The sequence below is a fragment of the Chelmon rostratus genome, chromosome 6 (assembly GCF_017976325.1).
Source record: "Chelmon rostratus isolate fCheRos1 chromosome 6, fCheRos1.pri, whole genome shotgun sequence".
Lineage (NCBI taxonomy): Eukaryota > Metazoa > Chordata > Actinopteri > Chaetodontiformes > Chaetodontidae > Chelmon > Chelmon rostratus.
This window is the reverse complement of record NC_055663.1, coordinates 5,823,141-5,837,166: the sequence shown is the minus strand read 5'-3', so window position 1 is coordinate 5,837,166 and position 14,026 is coordinate 5,823,141. Positions and strand designations below refer to the sequence as shown.

Sequence of the window (14,026 nt, the reverse complement as noted above, 5' to 3'; positions counted from 1 at the left end):
GGGATATGCAGCTTTGCTGGTTGAGGATGGGTTTTAAGGATGCTGTAACAAAAATACAAGTCCCCATGACGTTAATCATTTAGGACTTGGGTTAAGATCAGGTTAAGGTTAGGGTTAGGGTTAGGCAAGTCTTCACAAAATGAATGTAAGTCTATGAAATGTTGCCATAAGTAATGGAAACATGGTTGTGTGTGTCTACGCCTGCACAGGTCGCAAAGTGGAACAGATAGTGGATGTGGTGAATGGAGAGGAGGAGCCCTTTCACTTCTCTGTCATGAAGTCATCTCTTCTCTCTAATGACCAGCAGTCCAGCCTCATTTTGCAGCCCATGGCTGGCACAGTGGCACCCAAAGACAGGTTATGACACTGTAAAGTACACGGGTTAAAAAATGTGTCAATGTCCTTTTTTTTTGTAGTAAACACAATCACTGACTTAATGTATTATGCATCTGGCATGAGGTAATTAAAATGGCTAATATAACTTTTATGAGGTAGTTGTATGCTGCTTGCTGCTAATTACCTTTTGGAACAACTCAATCATAAAATTCTGTAGAAAGTCAGGGAGAGCGGTGCATCTGTCAATTATTGCGAACTCTCTGGTGCAGGTTGCCATTATCAGTGTCCTTCTCACCTTGCTGCGAGGGCTGCGTGAGCTTCAGATTGATTCTGAGGGTGAAGAGGAAGTCAGAGCCACTTGCACTCACAGTTAAGGCAGATTGTTTCACCATGAACACTTCTGTTCAAATCGAGGAGCCAGGCGGAGGCCTCAGAGAGATCAGCCCTAAACACCAACACACTCTGGACTTTGGAAAGGTAAGCACACAGACACAAATACCCACATGCATGATCCCATGCCTTTACATATGAAGTTTAAACATGGCAGTCATTTTCCTGTATGTGTCTGTAAATACGCTATTTGTAGGTGGAGATTTCAGGGCAATCCATCTTTAATTTCCTGGTGTCCAATCTGTCAAGATTTAGCCTGGAAGTGAACTTTGACCTAACAGGATCCAGCGAGCTGCTGCAACACTTGGAAGCAAAACCACAAAATTCTACTATAAAGGTTGGGAAGCAGCTGCAGTCAACCCTCTTCTTTTGTCCCCAGAGCATTTGTAACCTTCAGGACATCAGACTGAGTATCAAGGTGAGATCCCGATCTGTCCCCAAGTTTTCTGAGGGTTTGACCAGGAGCTATGATCTGGCAGGGTGGATGTGGCAGAGCTGAGTCTTTGTAGGTGGCTGTCTCCACTGAGGCAGCCACACACCACACAGACACACAGGCAGAGAGAGGCTCTGAGGGAGCAGATGAGATTATGTTGTATGAGCATATATAACATCTTCTCTATCCTGTCTTTCTCCCCCTTATTTCCTCTCGTCAGGTAAAACACGGGCAAACATTTACCTTTCCCATTAAAGGCAGGGCTGTAGCACCTAGCCTTGAATTCTCCTTCACCAAGTACAATTTTGGCAAGTGCTTCCTGTACTGTCCTGGCATGGTGCCAGCCTCCCAGACTCTAGTGATCAGCAACAAAGGCGAAAGGGACATCAGGTACTTTTTGTGTGTTTGTTCACTGCACAAGGAATTTTTTAAAATGAACTCTGATTTGAAAACCTCTGCTTCCCCCTCCTCAGTGTCCAGTGCCAGTTCAGGAACACCTCTTACCTAGAGATGGACTTCCAACCAGATATTTTGTCCCCCGGTACTATGATGGAGGTACCAGTCAACTTCTATCCTCGTGAGGCGTGTCGTTACCATGAAAAACTCACCTTCATCTTAAACAGCTGTGTCAGGAAACATGTGGACATACTGGGGCATGGCATTGAGATGAAGGTGAGAAATAAGAGTCCATGAATCTCATACCACATTACATTGTTAAAGGCTATGAGGTTATGTAACTTTTGCTGGGCAGTGGCAACGGGACACTGGTGAACTCTTGATATCTGAGTGGTGAAGAGTACTGAACTGTTCCAATGGGAGCAAAGCACTATTTGAAGGGAAGCAGACACAAAAAGAGAGAGGAAAAGAAACATGTCTTGAAGTGATGTAAAAAGACTTTAGTTTTAATTTTGCTTTTGTGACAAGCTTTGTCATACATGTGGCTGATCAGATTACCGTGACTGAAAACATCTGAACCCACAGCAGTTGTGTGCCAAAAAGTAGTAACTAACAGCCGGTATGACTCACCAAAAATTCACGGACTGAGCAACTAGCAACAGGTAGGAGTGATAACTTAAGCCATGACAACAGGCCGTTTGTGAGTCACCCAGCATGTGAATATGTCCAACTAACATTACGATCCACATCGGAAGATGCTCCATCTAAGTGGTTTAGATACAGGACACAAAGGAAAAAGGCATGTTTAAGCTGAAGTTTTGTCCGCTCTGCCATAGCAGTTCTAAATAAAATCTATAGCTCACTAATTACCTGAGCACGTTTTGGTTTTGTTGTAGCAGCCAAAACAGAAGTTAAGGGGTGTGTGGTACTGTACGTTATTTTTGTTGCTTGGAGTTTTTTATGAGAAATAATATTTTTTATTTCACTTCATGGTTTAATTAAGATTACTACTGTCGCCAATTTATACAAGGAACATAGATGTTTTCTTACATTCTACAGACGCCATGCATTTCTAAATACATCCAATGTTAAAAAGAAAAGCAAGCCAAATATTCCCTTAATATAGCCTTAATAATAGCAGATTTTCACAAACTCCTGTCTGCAGGAAGATGGCCCAAGACCTTGAGAACCATAGGATTGTATCATTCACTGATGCATTTATTCTAAACTTCCTGTGTATGTGTTGTTCTGCACTAGCTGGGGGTGGAGGATCCCAGGCAGAAGAAAGTGAAACTGGGATCTCTGCTGTTGGGTCAGAAGGTGAAGAAACAAGTGGTTCTGGTCAACCGCAGCACTTTAGACCTTTCCTTTACCCTGCAGCTCAACACAAACATAGCGCTGGACCCAAAGGTAGAGAACACAACACGCACACACACACACACACACACACACACACACACACACACACACAGTTGTGTTTCCATGAGTTGCCTAACCCGGTCCCTAACTTTAAAGTTAACCTTACCCTGGCCCTAACCCAAGTCTTCACCCTAAAGTTTAATGATTTATGTTACATAAGGAAGGCGAGTCCCCACAATGTGACTGTGGAAACAGATTTCTGTCCCAACAACACAAGTTATACACGTCCACTGACAAACAGTGATCTACACCAACAACATTTAATATCATCCTCTCCTCTCTACCTCCACCTCCACCTCTAGGATCTGTCATTCAGTCCAGCAGGTGAGCTGAGCCTCAAAGCTGGCGGTGGTTCATGTACTGTTGACATCCAGTTCTCACCTTGTCAGCACATCCCTCCTTTCAGTGCTGAGCTGCAGGCAGATTTAGCAGGCCTGTTACACCCCCTGCTGTCCATCCATGGCTGCTGCCAGGTAGGCTGTGAAGTAAATTTCATCTTACAAAGCTGTTACAGATGATGCCACTGCTTGATAGATTTGCTTGACAGGCATGAAATGTTGTTCTGGAGTAAATTTACTGCGGTACTCATAACTATTTTCAGAATGATCTTCATATACAAATGTGTTTAGAGCACTTTCAGACGAATGAACACAAAGTTTATCTGTATGAACTGTCAGGGTGTGGAGGTCCAGCTGGACCAGGACCACCTAGCCTTTGGAGCTGTAGTCCAGCGCTGCCAGGCCAGGAGGACGATTGTCTTGATGAACACTGGGGACACTGGTGCCAGGTGATCCACTAGTAGTAGTAGCATTTATGTGAGATAAAAACCTCTTACAAGATATTGCAGCAGAAGCTTAGAAACACACTAATCAAGCTAGACTTTATGGAGTTATCCCTTTTTAATAGAGTCCATAGATGGTTGTGTAATTAAACTAAACTTAAAGACTCATTAGACTGACTTTATCAGCCCTTTTTAACTCTGGTGCAATGAGAACATAAATGTTTTGTTACACTCGAGGGTAGTTTTCTTTTGGGACTCATTCTGGTTGGATTCATATCCTGTTGCTGTTTTTTTTATTTATCTGTCTACCTTGTAACCAGGTTCCAGTGGAAAACCAAGACTTTTCCTCCAGAGTTGTCCATCAAACCAGCTAAAGGCTACATCTGTCCACGAATGGAGGTTCCTTTTGAAGTGACTTTTGCTCCTGTGGAACTGAGTAATGACACAAGATACGAGAACCTGTCTTGCTTCGTGGAGGGCTTCCCCTCACCTGTTACCCTCACAGTGACAGGCTCCTGCATTGTAGCCTCCACGGGCACAGAGGTTTGACTGATGATGCACTTTTCTACACAATGTTGAGTAGTGAAGGAACAAAATCTACAGTACACAACTGAACAATGTATTATTTTGGGTTTTGTATCTGATGAACAGGAAGGGAAATGATGCATCACATTTACTGTATTCACCGTATGTTGTCTGGCACTTCTAAAATTACACTGATTGGCAGAGTAACAGTGCAGCTCCAATCAAAACAAGCTGGCTCACACATTTTGCTTCTTTGGAGGTATATCCCCATGGTTAAAATTTTTATTATGATTACCATGAAAGCTGGTAAGAGAGCTCAGAAATGTTCATGTATATTATGTGATGTCTATGTTATGGGATATTGAAGTAACAGTAAGAGTCTATGGCTGGGTGACATAGCACTGACAGAGCATGTTCGTCTATCAAAAGACTAAAATACAAGAAAACTACAACTTTCTATAAGGAGAACTGGAGCAACTGTTGGATTTTGGATATTGATTTCGAGGCTTCTCCAGGAGGCATAAAAGCTCACAGCTGCCTTGTCAGCAGTGTAGCTTCTCATTGTAAGTATAAAGGCCAGCATCATATAATGTGAGACATTGACTCGGCTCCTTTCTGAAACAAGCGGACAGTGATGACAGATTTAAAGATCAGTGAAAGTTTGGACAAACTTTCAGTCAGTTTCATTTAGCTGATTAGCCACTAATGGGTTTATATTCTGCTGTATTCAGAATAAGCTATTGTTTTGTGACAGGGATTTCCTACAATGTAACTTTGTTTGTACTACCTCTTACATAATTCTTACCTTCTTCTGATCTCTTGTCTGCAGGTGGTGAATTTTGTTTGCCCAGTACGTGGCTCCCACATCCAGACATTGCACGTGTTCAATCCCACAAACCAGCACTGCAGCATCAGACCTGTTCTCGAGGGCGAGCAGTGGAGCGCTGCACCCTCCTTGACATTTGAACCCCTCCAAAACAAGATGTATGAGATCACCTATCGGCCACTGACCATGACTGCTGACGGAAAGAATCATCTGGTAGAGGAACCCTAACAATTAAACACACTCAGTTATTTATATGCAATTATGCATATTCAGTGTAGCACAGTGTATGCTAGGTAACATCATGTAAACATGTAAACTATCGAGTGTGACATTAATAATCTAAAATAATTAATAACACTTAATCTCAGACATTAACTTGTTATACCTCTCCTTCTGATTTCCTCAGGGATCAGTCTTTTTCTCCTTCCCTGATGGGACAGGCATGCTGTACTCCCTGCAGGGAACTGCTGAGCCTCCCAAGGCAGAGGACACCATTGTGCACAAACTGCCTGCCAAGACTCACCACACACAGTTGCTCCCTGTGCACAACTGGCTCTCCAAGCAACAGAGGTGAAACACACACACGCAGTTACCCAGTTTGGTGCTGGGCAGATGGTGTACACTGGGCTTTAAAGCTTTTTTGGTGAAAGCAAATGCCTGCTGCAGTTATATAGCACTATGAAAATGAAACGAAATAGTACAATTGAGGGCAAGACATCTAAACAATGAACTGAAAGTCAGTATAAAGCTCCATAAAGCAGAGAGGAGCTGCAGACACAGGTCATAATTCTCTGTAGTTTCACCAATATGAGAGACCCTTTCACATTGTGATATTCTCTTCAAGTCATTTAATACATTATCATAAAGATATCGAGTAGAGCATCTTTAATCCCAAAGTTTAAATCACCCATGTGAAAAATACAGTGGAGGAAATATTTCCCCTTTAATTTAGCAAAACCTCTAAAAACATCACCTGAATGCTGAATGTGAATGACTAGTGAAATGTAATGAGGAGAAATACACAAACCCTGTTGGGGCAGGTGCACAGTAGAGTCATGAGTGTTTCTGTGTGCTCAGGTTCCGTGTGCTGATAGAGATGCTGAAACCTGACAAGCCAGATGCTACGGTGTCCCTCAAGGGTTTCGAATATATTGATGTCCCTGCCTTAGCTAAAAGAGACTACAAGATGTCTTTCTTTGCATACAGAGAGGGGCAGTACAGCACCAAGGTTTGATCACACACACATTTCCATGACCACATCTGGATTTGTTTCGGGCCTTTATCATCACATCGCTCTTGAACTCTTCTCCTCAGGTGACCTTTCGTAATGTGGTGTCTGGTGAGTACTTGTTCTACCTCGTTACCTTCGAGGCTACATCTCCAGACGTCCTGTCCACCATACAGCTGGTGACTGCTGTTCGTCAGACGGCCTCAGCCACCCTACAGGTGGAGAACCCGCTGACCACAGCTACCTGCCTCAACACTGAGTGTAAATGCCCTGACATCAGTGCTCCACCTCAGCACACTGTGCCAGGACAGTCCAAGGTACATACTGAATACATCTGTTCACTAACTGACCAAATTAATCATGGTATATTGTTTTCAGGTGGTTGTACAGTAATGAAAACAATCATGAATACTAAATTCAGTTTCTGCCATATTCTGCCAATAGATCCCTCTAAATCATACACACTGGTCCCTATCAGTTTAACTCTAAAAAGAGTGTTGTCATAATTGCTAAAACAAACAAGGACCAGAAGCAAAATTTCCCTTTATTCTGTACGGCAGACCAGACGCTAAATGTGGTGAACAAAGTGAGATATCTGGGTCACATCACTAGGAATGATCTATGTGATGATGATGATGTGCAGTGCCAAACTGTATGCACAAACAACTATGGAATGCTAATTTCTCATGTGTACAGTAGGGATGTGGAGATTCACCGATTCATATCGGTGGTCCGATATAAACGTTTGCGATGCGACTGCACCGGTAGAATGAACGTGCATCGGATATAATTTACGGGTGAATTCGCGGTGCATCTCTTCTAGCCTGTCTACACCGGCAAATCCCATTGTTAAATCGACTATTTCATGTTGTAGTATTTTCAAGGCAACCTGAATGCACCATCGCGTCCCCAGGCAGTGACGCAAACAGGTGTTGTACACAACAGACAAACGAGGCAAACGAGAAAGACGATAGCCGCGACGAGATATTTAATGAACCAAAAAAGACACGTTAATCAAACGTGTGGCAATATTTGGGTTTTTTTTAAGCGAGGGGGTCAGCTAGACAAGACGCACGCAATTTGCAAACAATGCCGTGCGGCTATCAAGTACGTCGGCAGCACGACGCAACAAGCGTTCCTTCTGAACGAGTGTTCAGTACCGCTGCTGACATAGTAATAATAATTACAAGAATACATTTTATTTGGAAGCGCCTTTTAGAACACTTAGTGACACCTTACAGAGCGGGTAAAACACAAATAACACAAGATGAATACAAGCAGAATTAAAAAAAAAATAGTGACTGCTCAGCGCTATTCCCAGAACATGTAGACCAGTTAATATTTCTAAAGAAAAACCTGAAACTAAGCCATATGAGGTAAATCAGTGAGGTGTTTGCAGTAAATGACATTGTTTGATTGCCAGTAGATGATGTTTTTTGCTTACATTGTGAGCAGTTATGAAAGACTTGTTAGGAAATGTTATTTATTTACATGTTCAATTTCTTATAGAAATTACACCAATAGGTTTTCCTCCTAATACACAGGAGCACTATGGACATTGCACTTTGGAAAGAAATACCTCTATTTGAGCCCCTTGGTGAGAGTATTGTTTACAGCAGCTGTTACTGGCTGCCAGTTATAGTTTTATTTTTTTTTAACACTTGATTCTGTAAAACATTGTTATTTGATTTTCATTCTTTGTAAGAAATCAGTCAACTTACTAACTTTATTGGTTACTCCATAAAAAAACAAATATTAAATACATCCCTCAAATCGATACAGAGAGTAAAGCAGAATTGTGCTATTGAGGTAAAAAACCTGATGTTACTGTTGCTCTCTCATACTGCAACTAACTGTATTGAATGATCACATCATATCGAAACATCCTTTTATAGTTAAGTCATATCGTTATCAAATCATTTTTGAATCGCATCGTATCGTGAGCAGGAGTGAATCGTATCGCATTGTATCGATGGGAGCTCCAGTGTATCGTAACTGTATCGTATCGGTGTCAGCGCATCGAGATGCATACCGAATCGGCCTCAGTGGTGGAGATATACAACCCTAGTGTACAGATGTTAAAACATCCTGTTTTAGAGCCTACTGCACTCTATACAGCCCTCTTGTGGTGCAGTTTTAGTAAAGCAAAAATGGAAAGGCTTCAGCTGGAAAGGCTTCAGCTGGCATTTACTGAAGCAGTCAGAACCTTGCCCAAGCTCCCAAGATGGACAAGTGTAAGTCATATTTTTGTGAGTCGTAGTGTTCCCACCTTTCATGCCGTGTTGAGGTGTTTTATGTACAAATTGTGTCGATAAATGTCGATTGACCAATTCAAAAAATGTATTCATAATGGCTGTGTGTGTGTGTGTGTGTGTGCGTGTGTTTGTGTGCGTGTGTTTGTGTGTCTGTCTGTGTGTCCTCTCTGTAGGGTTCTCTGAGCTTTGAGTACCAGCCCCTGCATGTAGGCGAGTCTACAGCCCGGCTGACTCTGTGCAGTAATGATCTGGGCTTTTTCCACTACGATCTGCTTCTCAGAGCTCTGCCCCCACCACCAGAGAAAACTGTCCACTTCAACACTTCTCTGGGCAGCAGCCATTCCCTTCTTGTTCAGTTCATCAACTATTCCCGCATCAAAACTGAGTACTCATGCAAGGTACAGTAAGAAAATATGAGGCATGTCCCAGTGATTGAGGAATTTAATTAGTGTGAATGACTTGAGGTTCTACTTGGGCCACAAAACACCAGGAATGAAGGGTCACAATCAATTGTCCAGTTTATTTATCCAGAATGTTGATTGCCATGGTTCTTAACAAAGGAAGAAACAAAGCACAGAGTGATTTGTGTGATGAAAAGTCAGACCCCACCTATGACACCAGAGTTGTGTTTCCTCTTGTTATCTCTCTCCTGCAGACTGATTGCCCAGACTTCACAGTCGACAAGAGTGTCGTTGTTTCTCCTGGTTTCCAGGCGGGCTCAGAGGCCAGCGTGGAGGTTTCCTTTGAACCTCATCGGCTGGGGGAAGTTAGGGGTCAGCTCAACCTGTCCTCAGGAAGTGGTGGCGAATACATCTTTCCCTTACAGGGGATCTGCCTCCCTCCCAAAGCCCAGGGCCCATTTAGCATCAGGGCTGGTCGCAATGTCACTATCCCCTTCAAGAACATATTCCTGCAGACCACCGCTTTCTCTTATCAGGTAAACAACTGAAGACCTGAGGGCCAGGGAAATGACTAGATTGAAAAGTGGAACAAAGGTTTAACATGTGATATTTTTGGAGGAACATCAGTGTCACTGAGCATGAAAGTGATCAGTAACGTTCCAATACAGCCACTGTGCAGAAAGCCAATACATTTCTTTCAGTCCAAGGAAATCCTTTTCTTTAGTCTTTTTAGACTATGACTGGTTCTTATTAATTTGCTTCACTTTAAGTTACATCTGTAGTTAATTTAACCTCAGCCGTATTTACTCTGCTCCTAGGTGGACAAACCCTGTTTTACTGTCAAAGGGGTGGACACCATCCTCTCCAAAAGGACTCAGAACATCCTGATATCCTTCGAGGCCCCTCCAGGAGGCTCTCCGGGGCCGTGGTTCGGCAAGCTGACAATCTCCAACCAGGGCTCTGAGGGCCACAGCAAACCTTGTTTTTGGGTTTATTACCTGAAGGGGTACCGGCCTGGGTCCTCTTAGAGAGAGCTCTACACACACAAAACACCTTCCACAAGATGACAAAATGAAGGTGCACAGCCAACCAGCTGGACTCCAGTCTTAATTGTGTAACTTGTTTTTGTGATGCTTCAGTTGCGATGGCAAATTATTTATCAAAGTGCTTGATTTCCTGTGTTGCTGCCAAAGATACGAGCCAGAATTTCTCCCGTGTCCAAAGAAAGTCCGACGCCCACCGCCGCTCAGCAGCTGCATCTGTAGTAGAAGCAGCACCAGTTAGTCAGATTGTTTGGATGCTGGAGACAGTTTCATCACAACACTTTAATTATGAATGAAAATATCTTACTACCATATTCTAGAGAATCAACCTGTACAAAGATGCTTGCTGGTTTGGAAGTGGCAATTACGCAGCGCCATGTTGATTTAGGTCAGCTCATCAATACTGTTGGGTTACTTTTCATCAGCGCCCCACTAAATCTTTCCCCTGGAGATCAGCTGATACTGCTTTAATGCTTTAACAGGGTACAAAACAAAAGAGAAAAGTAGTTCAGTTTCTGCAGACATTGACCACGACCCACATAGACTGACAGCCTGATAAAGAAGGGGTCCACGGAAAACTAATTATGATCAGGACCAGAGGGTCCATATATCCTAGTACCCTAGTGAACTCATTCTGTGTGTGTGATGGAGGGGTTGATGGGGGTGTAGCCTGATTTGCTGCTGATATTCCCTCCTTGAGCACGACACCGTCCACTTAGGCAGATGCAGTACAGCAGGGTTTCATAAGCTTCCAGTCAAGAGCCAGAATGGGTTCAGAATGTTTTTAATGTGTGACACAGATGCATTTCTGATTTTTTTTATTAAAGTCTTAATGGAAATGGCCAGTTCAGACAGTGCAGCCGCACTGGGGCCTGTATCACGACCCGATAGCAAGTGGGCCCCTAGCAAAGCTGTGATGAAAATGTTTCAAAGCAGCACTCATTCACTATCTCCCAACATTGCCTTTAAAATATTGCTAATGAGAGATCAGGTGGTATACACAGTACATCCTCAAATGTGCACACTCTGTCATGGTGTCAGTAATTTCAAAAAAATGTCAGTAACAAGCAAAGTGTCACAAAATTATCGGCAAATTCTACATATACCTTAAAATCTATGAAGAAGCTATTCAAAATTTATTTATTTTCTTATTTTCTCTGGTATTCATGTCATATACAGATGCAATGATAATTGCTGGGTAATATGTTATTTTTGTTTGTCTCGTCTCCAAAACACACTCACATACACGCTGCTGCAGCTGTGCGCACCACATGTGGACCGATGTTCTGTTCAAATTCACTGTGAGGATATGAAGGGAAAGGAGGGAGAGAACAGGGGGAGGAAGAGACGAGATACAGACTTAATGTTTCCAATAAAGGCTTGCTTGTTGTTCAACAATTCAGAGCAAATTCGTAATAATTTGTCTAGTTATTAAATGTTAACCTTCCCATCAGTGTGTGGGGGAGAAACAGCAGCACTCTGATATTATTTGCTCTGGTAGCAGGATCAGCCTGTTGCAGAGCAGGAAGCAGTAGTTTGCTCCAGACAGCCATGCTGATATTTGGGCTGCTGTAAAGCATGAAGTTGGTGATTTGCAGGTCAGATTGGCTGCAGGTGTTGATTAACATATATTTTTGTTGGTCGGACAGGTGGGTTGGCTCTCATGATGGATCTGGTGAATGCAGTAATAAGAAAAAAAACGAAGTGTGTGAGTGTGTGTGCGTGTTAGCTTCTTAACTGAGGCACTCAAGGACTTGCACTGGGGCCAGGTGCTGATAGAGGACAAGGCAGCACTTGCAGGAATGAAGAGCAGGCAGCAGAATGCACTGCAAGTACGCTCTGGACAGGAGAGCATCCTGTACTGACTGCTGGAGCTCACTGAGTCATGAGTTCAGCTGCAGCAGTGAGAGTTCGTTTGTTCAATCTCTCTCATAACACACTTTCAATAAATGTTTTTCCTGATGACAGATCTCTCATCCTCCAAACTCTTGATTTGCATACCTGGTAACAATTTGCAGTGCAGTGCTCATGGAGGGGGTCTGCCCTTGTTGTGGATGTGAGCGACTGCCCACGTGCCTACATACAACACGAGCACATTGAGCAGCTGGATAACATTACAGATGCTGTAATGGTAGTCTAGACAACAGGAACTCTGGGAAGTCATGCAGCTGGACCAGGAGCACTCCCAGTGTGCCCTGAAACAGCCAATAATAATGATAATAATTATAATAATTAACATGCAGTAGGAGGCACAGCTTCCCTCTTCTAGTATGGCGCTTCCCACCGTTCCTATGTAGGAATTGGTGTTGGATGTAAGGACTCAACACAGCCGAGAAGATGAGTTTTAGGTGCGCGATGGACTGCAAATACCAAGTAGAATAGCGCCATCGGTTCATCTCACTCACAAAAAACACTCAAACCCTCACCTCACACACACTGATGTTTTCATTTTAAAACGCTGTTTCAAAACAAAAACAATCTCTATCCAGACGTGCATTTAGCACAGGATACTGATCAAACTTACATAGGGTTAGGAGGGCTTTCAGGTTCCTGGGAAACAGCACCACAGAGAACCTGTCATCGACATCACACATCTTCACCCAGGTAAAGAAAACTAAAAGACAACGCTCACCCCTGCCACAGCCTGTTCACCCTCCCATCTGGCACTACACAAGTATCTGTACAGTGTAGAATATGAATAACTGAACCTTGTGCCTTGGCATAAAGCTGACAAAATATTTTATAACCCATCCAAAACTTTCATTATGACTTTTAAAAAGGTTCATTTTAAATATAACCAGCAGAAAGTGAGTAAGAAATGCTGGTCAACAGAACGTCTTTTGCTGACACTGCTGAACTTGTATAAGTATAGTATATATAGTATACTTATACTGTGTATATAGTAGTGTCAGCCAGGTCCCAAAAGAAAGGGAAACATTTGCATACTTTCTGTTGTACCAACCCAGCAACTCCAAACAACATCCTCAGAAAAAAATGACTTATTTCAGAAGATGTGGAGAACAGAATATTATAAGACTGAATATGTTCAAAAGTATGTTCTTTCAATTTAACTCCATATTGCTAGATTGTTTTTCCAGATGTGTCTCTCAGTCAGTCAATAGCAAATCTGTCGTTACACATTTATTAAAGTGATGAATGACATGAAGTAGCTCTCAGTTCTGGTGGACAATTATCTAAAAACACAATTAAAATAAAATGTGAGAATAAACCTGAAAGCCAATGACTGGTAATTGGTAGAATAAATATTATACAGTCTCTAAGTGAAACTGCTACTGTACCCTCAACATGCTTATTTTAATTTAGCACAATTGTGATGTCACATCATCACACGCTTGGTTTAAAAACACAACCTGACCTGAGTAACACACAGATGAATCTGGAAATGTGTTACTGAATTCACAGAAAAATAAGTGAATGTGTCTGAGGTGTTTACTCAGTCTGTGTGGGTATTTGTCACACTACTGTAAATAAATTTATCTGTGCTATGCAACAAGACTCAGAACTGCAGTAATGTAGAAAATACCACAATCTGCTTTTGAAATATTTTTGACTTCTGCACAATGTTGTTGGCCTCTCATTCAGAAAACATGGTCAGACACTGAAGGATTCAGTGCAGTCAAATTAAACCTTTACACCAGAAACTGGCAAACAAAAAGCAGCAAGTCCTCACTCTGCACAGACTGGAATCAGAGAGTGGCATTTTAGTTGGCTCCCCATCTATTACAGAATTCAGGATTGTATGGATTACTTTTTAATCATGATCTGCGTCCACATAACATTAAAGAACGCAGCTCTAAGAGGGTTTTACAAAAAAAAAAGATATATTCAAAGATTTGGACCGTTGTTACTGTATATTTACTCATGTAGATTGCTGCATTTCATGAGTTAAACAGGCATGTAAATCCCATTGTCTTTCAGGAACAAACTGTAGAGTTGCACCTTTGGATTTTGTGACCCCCGGAGGTAAAAGGA

The 14,026-nt window shown here is 42.4% G+C and overlaps 1 protein-coding gene across 1 annotated transcript in view; it reads left to right on the top strand.

Moving 5' to 3' along the window:
- Positions 1-10,018, top strand: part of hydin (HYDIN axonemal central pair apparatus protein) — an 82,517-nt gene extending 72,499 nt beyond the window's left edge. Inside the window, exons 80-95 of the mRNA XM_041938586.1 lie at positions 210-357; positions 606-813; positions 923-1,144; positions 1,380-1,549; positions 1,633-1,831; positions 2,813-2,965; positions 3,277-3,447; positions 3,652-3,761; positions 4,076-4,298; positions 5,110-5,319; positions 5,513-5,676; positions 6,184-6,334; positions 6,421-6,651; positions 8,763-8,987; positions 9,245-9,526; positions 9,809-10,018. Coding sequence (XP_041794520.1) covers positions 210-357; positions 606-813; positions 923-1,144; positions 1,380-1,549; positions 1,633-1,831; positions 2,813-2,965; positions 3,277-3,447; positions 3,652-3,761; positions 4,076-4,298; positions 5,110-5,319; positions 5,513-5,676; positions 6,184-6,334; positions 6,421-6,651; positions 8,763-8,987; positions 9,245-9,526; positions 9,809-10,018 — 3,077 coding nt within the window. The remainder of the gene's footprint in view (positions 1-209; positions 358-605; positions 814-922; positions 1,145-1,379; positions 1,550-1,632; positions 1,832-2,812; positions 2,966-3,276; positions 3,448-3,651; positions 3,762-4,075; positions 4,299-5,109; positions 5,320-5,512; positions 5,677-6,183; positions 6,335-6,420; positions 6,652-8,762; positions 8,988-9,244; positions 9,527-9,808) is intronic.
- The last annotated feature ends 4,008 nt before the right edge of the window (positions 10,019-14,026 follow it).